Source organism: Anopheles merus, chromosome 2L, assembly GCF_017562075.2.
Source record: "Anopheles merus strain MAF chromosome 2L, AmerM5.1, whole genome shotgun sequence".
Taxonomy (NCBI): Eukaryota; Metazoa; Arthropoda; class Insecta; order Diptera; family Culicidae; genus Anopheles; species Anopheles merus.
In genome coordinates, this window is record NC_054083.1 from 54,090,502 (window position 1) to 54,110,125 (window position 19,624).

Below are 19,624 nucleotides of genomic sequence, written 5' to 3' on the forward strand. Positions count from 1 at the left end.
TACTAAAAATGGCGATGCGAGCGATGAGAGCGACATACACCGGAGGTTGACTGATAAATATGCCCGTCCATTTGGATCGTCATCCTGTAGCAAGAACTTGGCGATTCTATTATCCGCTACGAATAATTTGAATGAAACTGTGTTAAAGATATGGCACTGGCAAATGTTTTGTCGATACAAAAAAGCATGGGGAGGCTAGCTCAACCAAACGGTCAGTAAGAAAGAGTAGCATCTCTATGGTTCTTTGCTATGGATTCGAGTACAATAAAGGTTTTTCCTGTGTAACGGCAGTTCGTTACCCACTGCTTAATACATAGGATGGTCCGTTGAGCGAAACGAAAAACCGTTGACTAGAACAACTGACCAGCTTTCGGCAAACCACATCAAGCGCGCATCGCGATTCATTGTTAGGTATCATTTTGGCGCTACTCGCTAGACCACGCGTAGATCTGCCCAATCCGTCTTTTGAATTGCTCTGTAAACCTCTTTGCTGTTAACCAGGAATACTAATTTAAATTAACATCCGTTGTTGATGTCCGAATCCCAAAGTCATTAACACAGGGAAGGATTTTCATGGTTTGTTCAAGTTAAAATCTGCATTTCATTCTGCAAATCTTGCTTACAAACGCGCGAGAATATCGATCTAGAGATCTTTACCTCATGATGGATTGATTTAGGTTGAATCAAACCTTTACGGCAGCATTATGTGAACATTTACAGTATTACAGATTTCCATTGATAATGTTACAGTAGTTTGAAAGTTGTATAAATTTTCACGAACCATACTTCCAGTTTCGGAAAGCCATGCCATACAAATACAATCGCGTTGGGCTCATGTATTTATGCCGGGTAAAAAATGCAGCAGCTCCAAAATAAATGTGTAAAGGAAAGATAGAAAGCTGTAAAACGGGACCGTTGGTTACTTCGGACAAAGCAACAGAGCCTTTTGGTCTGCTGCATGTACGCTACCAACACAACGAGTATAAGATCCAACAGATATTTTGAATAAAATCCAAAGTCTAGCAACGCCAAAAATCTGAAGAGACGGCGAAGAAAACCGAGAGAGAAAAGGAATAAAAGCATGAAGATGCTCTGGTTTGTTCCACCCATCCAAAGTTGAAAAGCCAATTTCTCTTGCACCGAACTCGTTTCTACACATTCAACCGCCATACACCTATTTCTTGCTGCCGTGCTACGTTGCTAGACTGACACCGTTTAACTGTTAATTGCTTCTCATTTCCGCAGATCGCTTCGAGCCAATCTCGTATTGATCGGCCAATGTATGTTATATTCGCACATGATTAATCATTTGCTCAAATGTAACACGTTAATGCAAACGTGCTACATGTTTAGACAAATTAGAAGCATCGTTTGCTTGCTAGCTGAACTTGAACTGATGCTTAGGAAGTATTTATTATTTACCGCAACTCGAACTATTAACTGTGTTCGTCAATTGCGTATGCCAGGACATTGCCAGGACAGTCAATACAAAGTTTATTGCAGTAGCCAATTGAACTAAGAACGCGCTTTTAATCGATTCAACGGTTGAATATTTTAAATTACGTGTAATCAAACATGAAATGAGACAAAACATCACTTACCTTCAAAATAGATCCCATTTCAGCGACATATATACGCTCCGTTTCCAAAAGTTCAGCTAGCACGTGTCCTCTCTTCAGCTTTCTTTCGTCAGCGTCCTAATATAAGAGAAACGGCGTTGAAGCATATCTATTCTTTGCAACTATACACACAGGGTTTCGAGTAATTTACCGTTTGGCTTTGCGAATTCAGATCACTGTCCGAGCTGGTTATGGCCGTATCGCTGCTAATCGAAATACCCGAGTCCAGGGGTCCTTCAATCGAACGTGGCCGTGATGAATAATTTTCATTCTGTAAATCGGTTGCAAGAAGAGGTTAATTGTTATTTTGACGTAAAGTCTATCGAATGTATTGACCCCTGTTTATATCTGTGTATAATCAAACAGTATGTATAGGACACTCTTTTAAACTTTATTGAAAACAACAAGTGAATGACAATAGATTAAACCCTTTTTAGTTATATTCAAAAGATCCAAAAATTCGATCTAAAACGGTTGTCAGCATAATTTCTAGGCGTATCTTGTGAAACGTTTTCAAATGCAGCAATGCGTTGAGAGAATTTGAATTTGATTTCAAAAATGACTCGAAGCACGTTATATCAAAAGGAAAACCTCATATTGATGTATAATGTCAGAATTATTATTTCATTTTCATTAACCATTAATCATGATTCTTACCTTGTTTTGAGAATTTCTGTGCTTTTTAACACACACACAGGTTTCATTCTTGTTATGTAACGCATTATCACTCTGCAAAGCATTGTTGGCTGTTGCTGCCGAAGCTCTAAACAGGTTGCATTCTAAAGCCGATTTTCCCGTGCTGCTAGCATTTGTCACATCTATCGAACTGACAAGACACGATGAACGGTGGGCAAATGTTTGCGGTTTTTTTAGGGCACAACAACAAACATTGACCGTGTTAAAACATTCTCGAAAATCACTAGATGCATTTTCGTGATCATCACCATCCAAATCGCTCGTTACCGGGCTTGAAGGTCCCTCAACTTCCTCGAGATAGTTCCGGTTTAAGAAAAGCGAGCCATCACATCCTAAACGGATACTTGTTTTAGAAGTGTATCGATTTGCGCCACTGTTTGTAATCGTGGTCGCTGAACCGTTTCCGCCCGGTAAACTGTTTGCACAGGTAACATTTGAAACATGGGTGGACTCGCTGCAAACTGTGCTGCTGTCGTTACTGCAGCTACTATTGCTACTGATGGTACTGCTGCTTGTCGACACAATCGAAGATGGTTGCTGCTTGTCGGGAATAGTTGAACATTCACTCTGGTCGCAGTAACCGTCGTCCTTATCGGATTCACTCCCGGTAGAGCCACAAGAAGAGGTGGATGCGTAGGAACAGGAAGAAGATCTATCGCCCACATTCGTAGTAGAGATCAGCGATACAGGTTCTGGTAAGACGTTACAACTGTTTCCATTGGAACCGGTACTGCTGCTGATGAAGATTTTGATGCTGTTATTCTCTTCGTTTTTTATCTTGTTGTTTATGTCTATCTTGTCGTCGTAAGCCTTTGTTTGCGGATTGTTTTTCAGTTTAATGTTGCGCTGATTTTGATGATTCCAAAACTTATGGCGAGACGATGAAATTCGGCAGTTCTGGGGAGATTGAGCCAAGGATTTTTCAATGATCATACTGTTGCTCTCCAAATCTATTTGCTTTATCTTGGAAGTTATAATAACACGCGAATCGTCATTCATATGCTTTATATCGGTGGTAGTAGCATTATTCATTTTTTCATTGAACGTGCTGCTGTTAAGGAGGTTATTAATTACCAACTGATCCTTTATACACGCGGACGATTCCTTCTTGCTCGCCTTCGCCATATCGCCATCATCTGTGCTCACAACCGAAGTTCGTTTGCCATTCGAAATTATTTCTAATTTTTCTGGTGGGGGTGTTCTGTTATTGATGGCAGTTGACGGAACCTTCTCGCTACAGCCCTCCATCCTAGCTCTAGTCTTGCAAGAGACAGATGATGAGGTCGAAGAAGCTGAGGATGAAGAAGACGACGAAGACATTGGACAGTTTGAAAATTTACAGTTCTTGTAACCACAAGTACTGCTTGTCTTACTATTTTTCTCCTTTCTTTCTGCTGCATCCCCGATCTGGTTTCTATCCAAGATAAGCTTTTCAGTGGATTTCGACTTTGACAAACGTTGAAACTTCTTGGAACACACCTTTACCTGTTCCTGTTCTTCGTTTTTCCCTTTACCGATTCCATTTTTCTGAGCCTCGTTCATGCTTTTCTCTGCCAGTTGATCAACACCCTCTGTCGAGCCAATATGGTCTTGTCCTTTAATTATTTGTCGAATGCGCTTGCTGATTGTGTCGTCACCGGATAAACCATACGAGTTGACATTATCCGGTGAAACGGAAGATAACGTTACTTCTGTTGTATTTGTGTTTGTTAAATTGCTTTCTGTTTTATACCTGGCACTTAATCGTTTATGCACTTGATATTTGTTCGGCTCCGCTTTCCTATGCTTCTCAAACCGATGCCCTGTAGTAGTTTCTCGGTCTGCTGTCGTATTATTTGGGCGGATAGGATCGCAGCTTTCGTTAGTGGTGGAATTACAATTCTGACGATTCGATTGTGAAATATTTGAAGCAGGGTTAGAATCCCCCTTGCAATCCAGGAACAGTTGATTGATGCGATGGATATCGTTCATCGACTTATGGCGCGTAAGTAAGTTTGTGCTCGTATGGCTTTTCTGAAGTTTGAACATGCGACAGTTTTCCTGCTTCAAACCTCCACTTTCAAGCAACTCTGGGGCCTCTGCACTCAGTGGTTTTGTCAATATTTGATGGTTCATCATGATTACGTTGGCACATTTTTTGGCCGCCGGCGATTGGTTGATCACACGCATCATGCTGGGTCTGTTGTGCTGCCTAACATCCAAACTGAGTCTTTTATGTTGAACATCGCTAGTCTTTGTCAGAACTGCAGAACTAGATTGCGCAGTGTGCGCATCCAAGTTCTTTTTCTCGTTGATCACTCCGTATAACTTGTTGTCTACATACCGCTCGTAGCCGCGGCTGTCGAAATAATATTGCACCGTTTCTAGTTTGCTTTTCTTCTTATTTTCAAACAGTAGACCGTATTTTTTTTTCGCCAATGCCTTGATTTTGATATCCGAGTCGTTGATGTACTGCAATTTACCACCTGCCGAACTACTTTCCGTTGTGTGCGATGAGTTAGTACCAAAACCATTATGTTTTTTATACACCAAATATTTCGATTTGCCAGTTTCTCCATCATTATGATCCTGGTCTTTGCTGGTTATTGACGTTCTTTTATCTTTATTTTCACATTTGCTTATCAATGGGGTGGATGGTTGCAACTGATCAATTACCATGTTCTTCACTACCTTACCATTATTAGGACTCTTTGTCTTGCACTCCACGACAATAGCTGTGGAGGATGTACTTTTCGTATCGATATCTTGCTTTAAAACCATTGCATGATTATCCAGAATCGAAGATTGTGCAGCTGGATCGATCGTATCCACCACCTCTGACGCTTGCTTATTTTCGCCTTCTTCTTTCTTTAAATTCACATAGTTTACTTTCAACAGCTTCATTTTGGGGATCCTAGCGGTAGCGAAGGATTCATCCTCAACTCCGCTGCTGCCCTTGTTCGGTAATCTAGGTTGGATTTTCCGTCGGCAGTCCACCTTGGGTTCTACCTTGATTTCACTTCTGTGTCCACCTAACACTCGGCTGCTGCTCGCGCTACGATTGTTTCGGAACTTAGCGTAATGCTGGGACCCTTTCCCAGGGTTACTATTTGACGCCTCATTTGTCGCAGGCACTGCCGAACCCGGGCGATGTGCGGTTTGTTGTGAAATCGATCTAAGGGGTGCCGTAGATTGATGTACAACACGGGATGACTGATGCATCATCATTTTCTTCACATTGCGTACTTATGTAACACTTTTATTCACTTCACGTTTTTATTCAAAAATATCACTTTCGATTGTATAATACAACGTTCACTTTCGATCAATCATTGGAAACCCTGCTAGGAATAATATACACGTGGTTGTATATATATTTATAAACACGTAACATCTAATAAGCTTGATTAAAAGATTGAATTCTATATTTTGTTTTGTTGAACCAGAAACGACAAATAAGACAGTTTATCGAAAGATCTATAAAAATACTTCGTCTTGTTTTCTCTACTATTATCCTTGTGGATACCCATGCACCAGACCATCTTTGTATGTAATCGATTGTAATGTATCAGGGGTAATCGAAAGGGTGCACTATCTGTGTATAAAAACCCCCTTAATCTGATTTTGGTGATTTTCGACCTAACAAATCCTTTCTACATGCTAAAATACGGTATATTATCATACTTTAATTTCCGAAAAATTTCGAAAATTAACAATAAATACTCTGTCCATTTTGCCGAAGTCATCGTGGTAATATGTGTAAGAGTTCCCACCGTTTACATTTATATAAAATAAACTGTACATGTACGATAAATGCATAAACATATCGTTACAAAAAATCAAGCTGCTTTAATTTGACCTGACCACTCGTCTCGAAAAAGAGCAGCAAAAAAAAACAACAAACTACGCATGTTCATTACCATCATCTTTTTCAATGGTGGAACCAAAATAAAAATCAAAAAAGAAGCTTAGAAACTGTAACTGCATGTTTTGTTCAACCAGGAAAACCCAAGTATTTTCGAAAGTCGATTTCCTACAACTGGAGATGAGCTCAATTTTCCGTGCGCTTCTTCATCTATCCATCAATTGATTATCCGATCCAAGAAGCAGGCTTACGAAGCAACGAGAGAAGAGGTTCAGCATAACAAATTGCAGGACCAGGAAAACCACAATTAACCACTCTTCTCTTGATGCTGCGATTCTCCACCATTTCAATACAGAAAGTGGCTGCGCAAATTGCATGGAGAAAAGATGAACCAATGTAATTCCAATGGTACAGCAAATTGCTATGTGGGATAAAGTGCGGATGGATTATGCATAGCTATGTACAAATTTCGTGAAACTTTGTCTAGTTTTGGCTGTGAACGGTCGCTTTGCATTCCTTACGTAAGCAAAAACAATCTTCTTTCCATTAACAAAACAACACGCAAAATTTTATCCATCGATTTCAGGTAGCTATTGCCACAGTGCCACAGCTATTGAAGTGTTTGCTCGTTTCAATCGACGACAATTTACTTTTTTGGGGCGGTGATTTAACTTTTCTTTTAATTTGCATGCATCTGCTATTGACGTAACATGTATTCGCACTACAGTAAACACGCCTCCAACTCCCGTAAACTCGCGATCAACTAACGTGGCTTCTGTGATACACTGCACTGAATCAGCACGGAAATAAAATCCTCATATTTCTATGCTTTTAGTAGGGCTAGAATTACATGTTTACAAAACATATCCTGCATAGCATAACATATATTTGGAGCAACAACCGTAGCCAGTCAAGGCTTTACTGTAGGACTTATAGATTACCCATATAGTATGCTTGTCAATCCTGCACTATTGGTGATTGGCGCATTCGGGGCTTGAACTAATGACGGGCATGTTGTTAAGTCAATCGAATTGACGACTGTGCCACGGAATCGACTGACATTACATTATTTTACATTATACGCATTTGAAATAGCTTACGCGTTATATGGCTTCAGCAACGGACAAAAACAAAAATCAAACCCTTGCATTCGTCAATACTACTTTTAAGGATTGCTTATGATGGTACATATTTATGTTGTTCATCTGAATTGTCACTTAGTTTATTTATAGACAATAATAAGGGAGAAAATGTTACGTTGCTGAAAAGTGAAAACCTGCGATTGTGAAAGTAGCTTCCACATCCAAATTGTATACAACAATGAACCCTGGCGAAGAGTAAACGAAAAGCTCTGTAGATGCTATAGCGCGACCAACGTAACAATATAGTAAACGTCATCTTAAAAACTCCCACGCTGTAATGCTTTACTCTTTCAATAGCATTCCTGCAGCGTAATTCTGGGAGAAAAAAGAAAACAAACACTTGAACGCACCTTACCATTGCATAGGATCGAAAGTGAAAATACCGCTGCTCTTCTTACAACGTTTCTTACTATTGAAATGCTTTCTATTGTAGCTTTCGTCAAATGGTTTATATCTGGGTAGCAATATATTTATAATTGTGGCAGAACTGTTGTCTTCTATAATTATGCTCTCTTGGACATTTGTGTTCCTTTTAAATCAATATCTTCACATCGTCAACATTTGCAGACACTTTTGCATCCCCAAACGAGGTTATTGGTTATTCTACATATTAAACCATTTGAAAACTATTCTCTTTCACATGGAAGACTGAAGCAAAATATGTAGTTTCAGTTTTTCATTATCATTTACTAGTTCAACAAAACAAACTCTACGAAATCACAACGATGCAGCTATATTATAATCATCATTAACACATCAAACACCCATAAGCTGGGAAATCCAAAGTTGATATAATCACTGTTTCTATTTTTCTTTTATGACATGAATGTAAAAGTTTTGCAATTATTTTAAAACAGTATCACTTAGTATCGTGTTTACCAAACAAACTGCGGTTAACACTAAACATCACTCACACACCAGCAGAACGTTGTGAACAAACATTTAATGTTGAGATGAATATATCCATAACACTATCTCATGTTCACACCTGTTTAACTATTCCATCGAATTTCGCATTAATTCTAAATTTGAATGCTATAAAAAACACAAACTCCTCCAACTGTATAACGAACAATTCGCCGTCAAATGTACTAATGATACATATTTCCCTTTTCTTGTTGGTTCAACCAGCAAGCTTTATGCTTATCAACGTACACACACGTTCGCCACAACCCTGCGGAAATGCACGACTCAAAACAAGATTTGTCACATATTCTCACATATTAATCTTCAGATAACAATAAAATATTGTTTGCACATTTCACGACACATACCACTAGGTACTAGGACACACCACTACCTCTACAAAACCCTTCACACATAACCACATGCACATTTGGTATCACACAAAAATCCCAACGTTTTGACAGTTACAAACAGGTTACAAAACTGTGTAAAACTTGCTAAAAACACAATAAAGTCTAACATAGTAAATCCCAATAGCAGCACGACACCACAACGTCCAACCGCTACGAAGCGCCTCGGTAGACGAATGAACTGTGACTGAAGAAAGCAACACACTCGGGAATGCGCGCTCGGTAGCGTGCGATCACAGAGAGAAAACCTCACGAAAAAAACATATTTCCGTTAGCTCACTTGCGCATGATGATCGTGGCGGCATACTCTCTTGCCTCGCGCATTAACGGAAGCATTATCGATCTCTCATTCCAGCATTATGGCAGAGAGTGAAGCATTAAAGAGCAATTCATAACGTTCAGATCATGGAATGGGTGGATAGCAAAAAGAAATGTTCGTGCATTTCAATATTTCAAAAATATCACCTACTATTTAATCCACTATAGTATTCTAGTTCAGTTGAATCATTCACTGTACAATAATCGAACATAATATGAGTTGCGTCACGATTACAAATAATGATTGTACGTTTAATTACGAATAATATGTATTTACAATACATCACTTTAAATCAACATTTATTCAGATGTACTCCAATTCTTATTTTCCAGCCAACACATTGTCCAAATCAAGCACAAATGACTACCGTTGAAATGTACTCTTGACCTACACTGTCCAGCAAAGTACCGCTACTGCTGCAACACCATCTAGTCTACAGTACCCAAGGCAAAACATGCTTCCCCAATTAACCCGCATTTCTCTGCACGCTTTGTAGGTTTTTTTGTTGTTGTTTTGGCTAGCCACAGCTTCAAGTATTGCTGTAGCTTACGTGAGACAAAAATGCTTCGTCTCGGCACCATTACAAAATTGCGTTAAGACACGTTTTTAGGAGCATTTTAATTGAAAAAAAGAAACTTAATCTGCAAATCGATTCATCTTATACGATACTAATTGATTCTTTTTGTGACGTACTCTTTAGAGTACGTCTATTTTTGTGTTACCAATTCCTATGGGACAAGTTAAAATATAACCAAAAATAAAACGTTCGAGTCAATCTAGAACTAGCTAGATAGTCATTAAATTTACCATTTATGTTAACACTCTAGTGGGAATGTTAGCTTCAGCGTAACATATATCATTTGCATCTATTTCGACTGCACGATTAAAACATAAAAGCTTTAGCTCCATAAATCATTTCACCCTCTCCCCTCCATTAACAATTCAATCGCATATCTCGTAGTAAAACATATTTCTATTCGTCGAACACTATATGTTTATGTACAATGTATATTCATAAGATAAAACTCCTACCCTAAGCCATCTCCTCAATTCATTTTCACTTCATTTGTTACACCTCTTGTTGGCGGTTTGTTTCAACCGATGACATTTTTTTCCAACATGCCATAACGAAAGGTCGATGTGCTTTTCTTTGTTTACCCCTCTGCAGACATCGAACAAATCATCGCAACAGACGAAACATTTTATTTCATTCCTGTATCTCCTATACATCTTCTATCCTCTCAGTCTATTGTTACATAGTTAACGAACAATAAATCGTGTCACTCGATCGCGATATTTATAATGAATGTTTATATGGCAACCATTGATACTAACTAAATTTTGTAATCTAATCTAATCTAATCTAACTAACTAAGAAATATTACGTTGATAAGCATAAGGACTGTCCCCAATGCAAAACGTAGACGTCTGCAATGCAAACGGATAAATTCCAAGACAACACGAATGAAAAAATATCAATCCAACTGTGAGTAAGCAATTTCCAACATTAATTTATATTCACTTTACTCACGCCATCGCTGAAGGATTAAAGTAAATTCAAAGGAGTGAGCATTCTGAAATAGTACTGTATGCGTTTCACACCAAAAAAAAAACTTTACTTTTGCTCTATATATGTATTGCCAAGCCCATGCGAATCGACACATACCAACAATAACAAATATGGATTCACATAGATTAGCTGAGAAGCATAGCTCGATGCGTTATAACGTTGTTATGAAAACTGTATTTACAAATCCTTAACAATTCACATAAATTGTAACAGCGCTAGGTGTTTGATCTCGTTTTTCATTGTTGCATGTACATTGGTTGATCAATCTTGCGTTTGAGAAACAACGTGTTGATTTTTCACACACAAACATTAGTATCAAACGTTACTAAGAAAACAATCTTACAGAGCAGCAATATTGCAGAACCGTTCGATTTTAATTTAAAAAAAAACTACAACTCAAAACGAATTGTTCTTTGTCTTGAATTGCTTAATTCAATTGATCACAAAGAAGTACAACAATTTGAACAGATTAATTGCTATTTCAATAATAGAATCATTTTAGGTTCATTATGATTCATGAGAGTTTTTTTATTACTATTTTTTTAATGCCAAAATAAGTTCCACACAGTTCATCGTCCTTTTCGTAATTTCATTTAACATGCACATTTCCTGAAACATGAGTGTAACTGATGTACACTTTCAACCGATAACAGAAAATGTCGATTACGGGCATAAATTTGCGTGTAACGATGATTGCATGATTGGGTTTGCTGTACGAACGGATAATCGTACACAATCGAAGAAAATGTATACTGAAGTCGTTTATGGCAGGAGGATTGTGATATTGGATAGAAAATGTTTGTTTCGAAAAAGGCAAATCAGTAAATATTTACTAATTTCAACTGAATAATCACTAAATAGACTATTCTGCCTGGTATCCGTTGCGAGACAATGTAAGTAGACACTATTATTGTGTTAGCACTCACAGCATTTGTTCGACAAAGTATGATCACTAAAAAAGGAAAAGTTTAACTTCCCGAAAACGGGTCGACCGCAGGAAAGGAATTACGTGCATCAATTATCTAGAACACAACAAGATGTTCGCTTTCCCTCACGTGATATTTTTAGGTCATGAGTTCTGGAGTCAACTTGTCCTTCCTCTTAACCAAAAGAATGAGGCGAATGCAGTCAAAGATTCCGGTTGAGAACCACTTTTCACGCCTCACCTTCCTTGTGCTAACTTGTCTGCATTTAGGCCAACCACAAAACTAAAGGCCTACATCCGACGATAGCCTGTTTAGTTATTACACTAGCTTTCTGGTCAGCTAGGGGAACCAAGGTAATTCCTGTTTTCCGTATAATCTGCAACAGGAGTACCGTAATCTTTATTGCCTAACGTCCCGCTGCAGCCTTGACAGGTTGCATTAGACCTCTCCCAAGCATCCGATTTTTAGTTTCTCTTGGTCCTCCTCTACATTCTTTTGCTTATTACTGCTCTTGCATCAGTACAGCGTTTTGCACACTTCCTCTTTGCTTTATCTCTCATCCTTGCTGAGTGAAGAAGCTGCCTAGTCAGAGAAGGAAAATGGGCCACAATAAATGACGCAATGAGAAAGTTCAACCAACGTAACGTAAGGGCCTCGACCTACATAGGATGCAATGTAGGTAATTCATTCTTGCAAGGTAGAACAAGTTTTGAAAACAAACTGTTCGGTAACCGTCTCGCAGACATCACAAAATTACCCCGATTGAAATGTTGTGATGCAATTTCTCGTTATTCAAGGTTATAGCATATCTTCTAGTTTGTAAACTGGAATTATTAATCGTGTGATGAGATCAAACGAAATTAGAACAAAGCTTTTGCGGCCAATAGTCTACCCATAACTGACCATTGACCATATTATAGTGACCATTGACCATAATAAATATCTCGAGCAGCCGGATGGTATGCTCTGAATAATATATGATGGCTACGATAATAAGTAAAAATAAATAAAATGAGTACAGAGTACTGCACAAAAATCATCTTTTTATTAACGAGAGACGAATGAAATGAAGCAGAAATGCTCAATTCTCTATGAGGCAAAAAAAAACAACCAAACCAAACTTTTTATCGATTTATGTATTATATAATTATTATTTATTGTCTAGATTGCCCAGATAGTTATTGAAAAATGCAAATTTGTATGATCCCTTTGTAACGAGAAGTACAACATACTCACCTTACTATACGAGCGTCGTGTACGAAACATAGGATGAGGAGCACCACCTGGAGGCTGCAGCGGTACCGCAGGTTCCGGGGTAACGGTTTGTACTGGACGTGGCGGTTTTAAGGTCAGCTTCTTTAATGTAGTCATGCGCTTATCACACATCAGTTGTACGTCATCGATACGTTGCAGCACCTATTTAAAAATGTATATAACATAACATACATTTTTATAGCATAAAATCATTACATTATAACTTAAATATTAAAAAAAACATTCACACATGTATGATTTACACAGAATTTCAAAAACAAATAATTACGTAAAATATTTTTGCGATTTGCAAATGACTGAAATGATTTTTACAAGTTTTTTTATTCAAATGTATCTGGTTGGCTATACCGAGAGTTGCTATAATGGTTTCAATGTTAAATTTACCTCATGCTGAAACAATCAGTGCAATTATATTTATAAAGGCTTACCTGGGAAACCAACGCCTTTGTTTCAAGAGTTGTATTTTCTTGAATTTCATTCTTTATTTCTTTTGGACTAGATAATTTAAATTCCGCAGCTGATGCCAGATAATCCTGAATCTCCTGCAAACTCTGTTCTGCTATTTCTGCTGAAACAGAACATTTTTCGATTCTCTGAGTTGCCAACAGTTCAATACCTCGTGTACACCATTTATTTGCCTAAAATTAAGAAAAAATAATAGACTTGCCTACATTTGCCCTATTATTTGACCCTTACCTTCTCAACCCGTTCCATCAACTCGCGAGCTTTGGCAAGTGTGTCTATTCGTTTCGATAAACGATTGTGTATCAATTCGCACACACGATTCAACTCATCACATTTTGGTTGAACCACCTCCTTTGGACAAGAACTAATGCAGCCTCTTGAGCCTATTAGACGTTGACCAACATTGATCACTTGTTCTGCTCGCTCAACATCTACACTACAGATCACCTGAAATTCTTTGGTTTCTTGCAGCAATTGGTCCATTCTGGTCACAGTTTCGCCAATTTCAGTCATATCCGATACGACTTTTAAGTGTCGGTCAAAGTTATTCTGATGTAATGAAGAAAGATCGCATATAAAATTATTTTACAACACACAACCTTAAACAAAATAACGTTAAAATCTTACCTGTAGCTCGCGAAACTCTTGCTCAAAGCGACGAAGTTCAAGACATTTCTTCAGTCTCGACAAGTGCATAGTCCAAAAGTCTTCAAACTGACGCTCGGTTTCCTCCAGTTGTACCAAAAGTCTGTGACAATCGCGACTGTCATCAAAATGATGCGTACTAATATTTAAATAATTTCTTGCACTGGATGTTTTATCGGTATTTGCATGCGCTCAAAGGTTGTAGTTTGACAACATAGCCATGACGTATGTTTCATTTAACAAGATAATGATTTTGTTTTTTTTTATTTAACATCAATTATTAAAATTGAAAATCATATGAGTCATTGACATTGAAATATTGTCACTATTTCAATAGCACTATGCCTCAGAATATCAATTCATGAGAACATTTTTTTATTATTAACCAAATTCTTGACCTTTACCAATGCTTTCTTTGACATGATTTGATTTCTTTGAAATAGATCATTCTCGTATCATGTGTGTCGTATATTTAAGAAAAAGATATATATTTATGTTCATAGTACGCAGATCAGTTAATGCAAGGAAAACAATAACATGGTCGTAAATGTACGTATCAATGGAATATTGTCATTTTCTTTTTCTTAATCTTTAGTGTATAAACCTATGTAGATGGTTATAAATGCTTCGTAGACAAATTAGTAGCATACTACTCATATATACTAACTCATATACGCATATTCTCTATATATATACTATACGCATGTACTCGAATAATTAGTACTATGCTATGGTGTGACGACTAAGAGATAAGAGCCGTTCCTGTCCATTTCTTCATAATATTATATATATATATATATATATATATATATATATATATATATATATATATATATATATATATATATATATATATATATATATATATATATATATATATATATATATATATATATATATATATATATATATATATATATATATATATATTTATATCAAGTCACTGAAAGCCAAACCCAACAAGTGGTACAGGCAGGCCTTAACCGACAACGGTTGAAATATATCAGAATATATCGAAAAATCGATTGCCTCGGCCAACCAACCGTGGTCAGTCAAAGCCTGGCCTTTCAGTGACTTATTGTTACCATAGTAGGATAGTCAGTCCTATGTGTGAGGGTACGGTCCATTCTGGGCTTGAAACCAAGACGGGCATGTTTTTAAGCCGTACGAGTTGACGACTGTACCACCAGACCGGTCCTATTTGAATGTATAATAAATCAAAATACATGAAACAAATCAAAATTGTAGAAATAACTATATGTCCAAAACTGGTACTGTAATTTTCAAATGGTTTTGTTTGCATTTCAATTACACGTTGTTAAACACACAGTTCAAATGCCTCATGCTATAAAAATTCATTGATATTATATTCATAAAATAACCAGTGCAAGGTAAAGTGTTATCTTATATTTATCTTAAATTCTAAATCCTAAAGGACTGCTAACATGAACATAACAACCATGGTCAGTTAAAAGGATAAAAATTAACCAACAATTGTATCTATGTTACGATCAATAGGATAATATTTTCTTCATCCAACTTGATCATCATTATCTGTAAAATGCCTTTCAAAAGTAAAAAAAGCGACAAAGTAACAGTAAATTATATCAAGGCTCATTGGCAGCAATAACTCTTCCTAGCAGAACATTAAATCAAATACTGTTTGCATATTCTTATATTTCTATAAAACGAAAATTTGTTAGCATTTAACGCATCACTTACCTTTCAATTGAGCTTATATTTCCAAAACGCTCAACAGTCTCCCGATCGCATTCCTTTTTGCTTTTCATTTCCTCTAGCAAGACCTCTCCGTGCTGTCCAGCAGAAAGTATATCCTCCTGAAATAACCGTATATTTTGTTTGATGCTTAATTCATTACAGCTTCGTTCATTACCACATACCTTCAATTTTTCATATTGTTCTCCTTGATCGTGGATCAATTTTTCCGTTGCTTCTACTGAATTCGGAAATTCCATATCATGAATTGATTTCATGAATGCGTCCAAATTTGAAGAGATGATATTAGTCAAACCAGAAAATTTTTCTAATGAAATGCGTTGCTGTATCCAATCATGATGAGAATAGGCAAGCTCTCCGCCTAATTCTATGGTTAGCTGACTGCGACAAACATAGTCATACAATTCCTCTAGCGTTGCACAAACTATAACGCGGAAGCGAAACTCATCCTTGAAGAATTTATTGCTCACTTCTGAAATAGCTTTCTGTAAAAAGCCTGCCGGACGGATCACAAAAACGAAGTGTACTATCGCCGGGAAATAGATGGAAATTTTCAACAATACTGCTTTCACTGCCGCCCATCTATCTTTGCGCCGATCGATGATTAGATTAAACCCTAGATCCGCCTCGGATAGCGAAGGTACAGATGTAAGGTAAAGCATTAGCTTCTGATATTCGAGATCAGTAAGATTTTGGAAGTTGTTATAATCCGGAAATGTTATCAACGGGCAACCGTCCTTGGATCGACCGCCTTAAATGAGACCAATCAAAATGTATCACTACACCAGTCGGATATAAGCAATGGCAATGGTCTGCGAAGCGATCTTACCCGTGATGATGGCATACTGCGGATGTAGTAGGTCTGCCACATCTCCTACGCTAAGTGGTTCCTCGGCAGAGCTGACACTCACGCCCGAATTCATATTGTCTCTTATGGTTGACCCATTCGAAGATACGTGTCCGTTAGTAGTAATCAAAGAACTACAACTGCCAAACGTGTTCAAATTAAAGTTGTTACCATTTTGGCACACATTTTCAATGAGCCTATTGATATTGGTAGAATTCTGCAAACTTTGATTTAGCACAGTCTGCACAGATGAGACGGATGTCACTGATGATTGATGTTGAAAAGCATTATGATAATTATTATACTGATGATTCTGCTGGTGGTTTTGGTGGGCCGAGTGATACGAACTTGCGTTGCTACTTGTACTTCCGTTGGTTGCAATATTACAATTTTCTAAAATAAAAAAAAACGGAAGGACATGGTAATATTTTTACCGAAATTAATGTGGGCCGTTATGTGAGTTCTTACTAATTTAAACAGTTCTTGATAATGCCTTTAAAAATATATCATCTTGTAGAAGAAAAAAAGATATTATAAACGTTACTACTTATCGAAATTGTGGATATCCTTTTCATACTTGAACTTACTTCTTCTTTTGGCACAACGACCGTTGTCGATCAAGGCCGCCTGTACCACTAGTGGACTTGGAGGGGGAGGGGGGGTGGGGGGGCATTAACATACCTAAAATCATAACCAAACCCATACCGGTCCTGAAACCGATAAAGTAATCATACCGTGTGTTTACATTTACATTTTTTACCTCTCGAACCTTTTGAAACTGAGCTACTGGATTCCTGCAAGTGATGGAAAATCCATCCATCGAACCCATTGTACCCTCAACTCCATATAATTTTGACAGGAGTTTTATGGGTTCGCTACTGACGATTGGCATAGGGACAGGGGGATATAGGGTTTGGAACTGATCATGAAGCCATACCGGTGCAGAAGTAGATACTGATTCCATATTTGTCCTGGAACCGGTCATGAGCTCATACCGATCCTGGAACCGATACTTAATCCATACCGGTTCTGGAACTGATTCTGAAACTTTATCAATCCTAAAAAAGCTCCCCAACGATCCTGGCTCTATTCCTGTTCTTTTTCGGATCCGTAAACGTAAACTTGTTTCGGTCCTGGAACAAATATAGTTTCTGTTCTGATCGAGTAAATGATTTCGCAGATCTTCAAACCATAGGAGGCAGTACATGTGCAGACTAGGAATACCGTATGAATTAGCATAGGATTAGAGTGTATGGATTAGCGTAGGAAATAGCTTAGGAACTTTAGCTCAATTTGTGTATAGAATATTTTCGTTGCAAAAACTAAAAAAAAATGTACGAAAATGTAGTTTTAATTAATGTTAATCTAATTCAATCAGAAGAATTAAGTTAATATAAGTGAGTAAACATGTAGAAAGAAGAAGCATACATGGCGTTTAGTGTGGACGTTATTTGAACGCTAACGCTTACGTTATTTGAAGTTGTTCTTCCGCCGAAAGGAGGTGTAGGTGTAAAATTTCTTCACTTGCATTACGTTTGGACTATTTGTACCGTCGTTCTAACGCACGTTTGATAACCTGCCATAAATTCAAGTGGCAACTTTTGAATCATCCATCAATTCAAAGCAGACGCAGGCTGTTTTACAGATATGTCTTTTGTAGCTATCTATTCCATCCCAATTCTCCCGTAATAATTCTTACACATTTGAATAATTGATCTTAACATTAGGACTTTTTCATAGTTCATTAATTGATAGCTTATTGTTAATTGATGACTGATGAAACTGACTCACATGGTGTTTCAGGAGTTTTCACAGAAGTGGGACACTTACTTGACGCTTTGTTACGAAAAATGAACCTTATGTGAAGGACATTGTACTCTAGAGCACCCATTTTGGACTAATTCCAATTCCCTGTATATAAAATTCACTTTCCATACGAAGAATCAAGAAGTTCCTGTAAGAAAAGTCCCACAACAACGACATCGCCTGAAACACATGTAAACAGACTGTTTTTTTTTTTTTTGATTTGCTCAAAGTTGCCGAAACAAAGGTACAGAGCAAATATAATATATATTCCTTCGGCGATGTAGGTAGTATCCGTTGAAGAAAAATAATAAAGCATGAATTTTATAAATCGAGTTTGAGCAATGAAAAATAAAAACTAATAGTGCATAGCATACATACTCACCCTCCAGCACCAGCTGGTCGGTAAAAATGTTTTTTATTTTTGATCCGGAAGAACAGGCCGATTGGGGCGTTGTGACTGCGGAAGAAGATGACCAGTCTCCATCCATGGCCTTCGAGGCGCTGCGTTTGAACTGTTCTAAAAAATTATCGATTTGTACTTCGATTGAACTGGGCGTTCCGGCCGCCATAACAAAGCTTCTTATTTTCTCTTTATCAAGATAACAGCAACTTTGACACTCTGGTACTTAATAAATCGTTGCACTTGAAATCACTCACGCTTCACAGTTTTAAACACGCACCACAACGCAAACGCCCATCTGCACATCTGAAGTCTGAGAATAACATAAATTTAATCGGAAAAAGATAGCATGCCACCATTCCTATAACAAAAAAGTCATAAAAATTAGACTTTTCCAACAAACATATCGAGGAAAACACTTTACCAATAACAATTGCACTGCTTCTGTTTAGAAAAGCTTCGGAAAAAGGTTCCGGAAAAAGCTAAATATAAAAACCTTTTTTTTTTCATTTGCATAACAGAAGTGACATTCATTTGCATTCTGTGTAGACCAAACACTGCACTCTTTTTCTACATCTGTGCATTTTCCAAACCAAAATATATAATTTTGTACGATACAATACACACAATACACAATCGTTTATCTTTCTTCCAAAACGTGTTAAAAGTAGCTAATAAATGCACTCGTGGTATAATAGATTTGTTCTATGTCACGCAATCTCACGCCGCATCAGAACCAGCTTCCGAAGAACACCTGTCTAACATGTAATGTTAGTCGAATAATTACATTTTCTCGCTATCCCAACTATGCAATGATATTTCTGCACTTTAAATTTCAATGTTTTGATTCGTTCTATTGAAACCTAACTCGATTAAAAACCACGCACATAATTTTATGCACCTGTCGAAATAAACAATACTTCTTTCAGTGTTGTTTTTTTTTCTAACTGCTTCATATATCTCTTTTGTGAGAGCAAGAAAGCGACAGAGAGATAAGGATATAAAATGCATAGAAGA

General features: G+C 37.4%; 1 protein-coding gene across 13 annotated transcripts in view; it reads right to left on the reverse strand.

Annotated features, from left to right (window-relative positions):
• The window catches only part of LOC121594789 (guanine nucleotide exchange factor DBS), a 28,743-nt gene extending 9,162 nt beyond the window's left edge, over positions 1-19,581 (reverse strand). Inside the window, exons 1-12 of one of the 13 annotated variants that reach the window (XM_041918450.1) lie at positions 19,032-19,554; positions 18,590-18,968; positions 16,750-16,794; positions 16,384-16,665; positions 15,719-16,305; positions 15,540-15,655; positions 13,800-13,935; positions 13,404-13,721; positions 13,136-13,345; positions 12,669-12,848; positions 1,771-1,890; positions 1,602-1,697 (exon numbers count right to left, since the gene is read on the reverse strand). In XM_041918450.1, the coding sequence (XP_041774384.1) occupies positions 1,602-1,697; positions 1,771-1,890; positions 12,669-12,848; positions 13,136-13,345; positions 13,404-13,721; positions 13,800-13,935; positions 15,540-15,655; positions 15,719-16,305; positions 16,384-16,665; positions 16,750-16,794; positions 18,590-18,776 (2,277 nt within the window). In that variant the 5' untranslated portion in view covers positions 18,777-18,968; positions 19,032-19,554. Of the gene's footprint in view, positions 1-1,601; positions 1,698-1,770; positions 1,891-2,276; positions 10,884-12,668; positions 12,849-13,135; positions 13,346-13,403; positions 13,722-13,799; positions 13,936-15,539; positions 15,656-15,718; positions 16,306-16,383; positions 16,795-18,589; positions 18,969-19,031 lie in introns of those variants that run through there. The other 12 variants (XM_041918445.1, XM_041918444.1, XM_041918441.1 and 9 more) reach the window with 12 other exon arrangements.
• Positions 19,582-19,624: the final 43 nt, after the last annotated feature.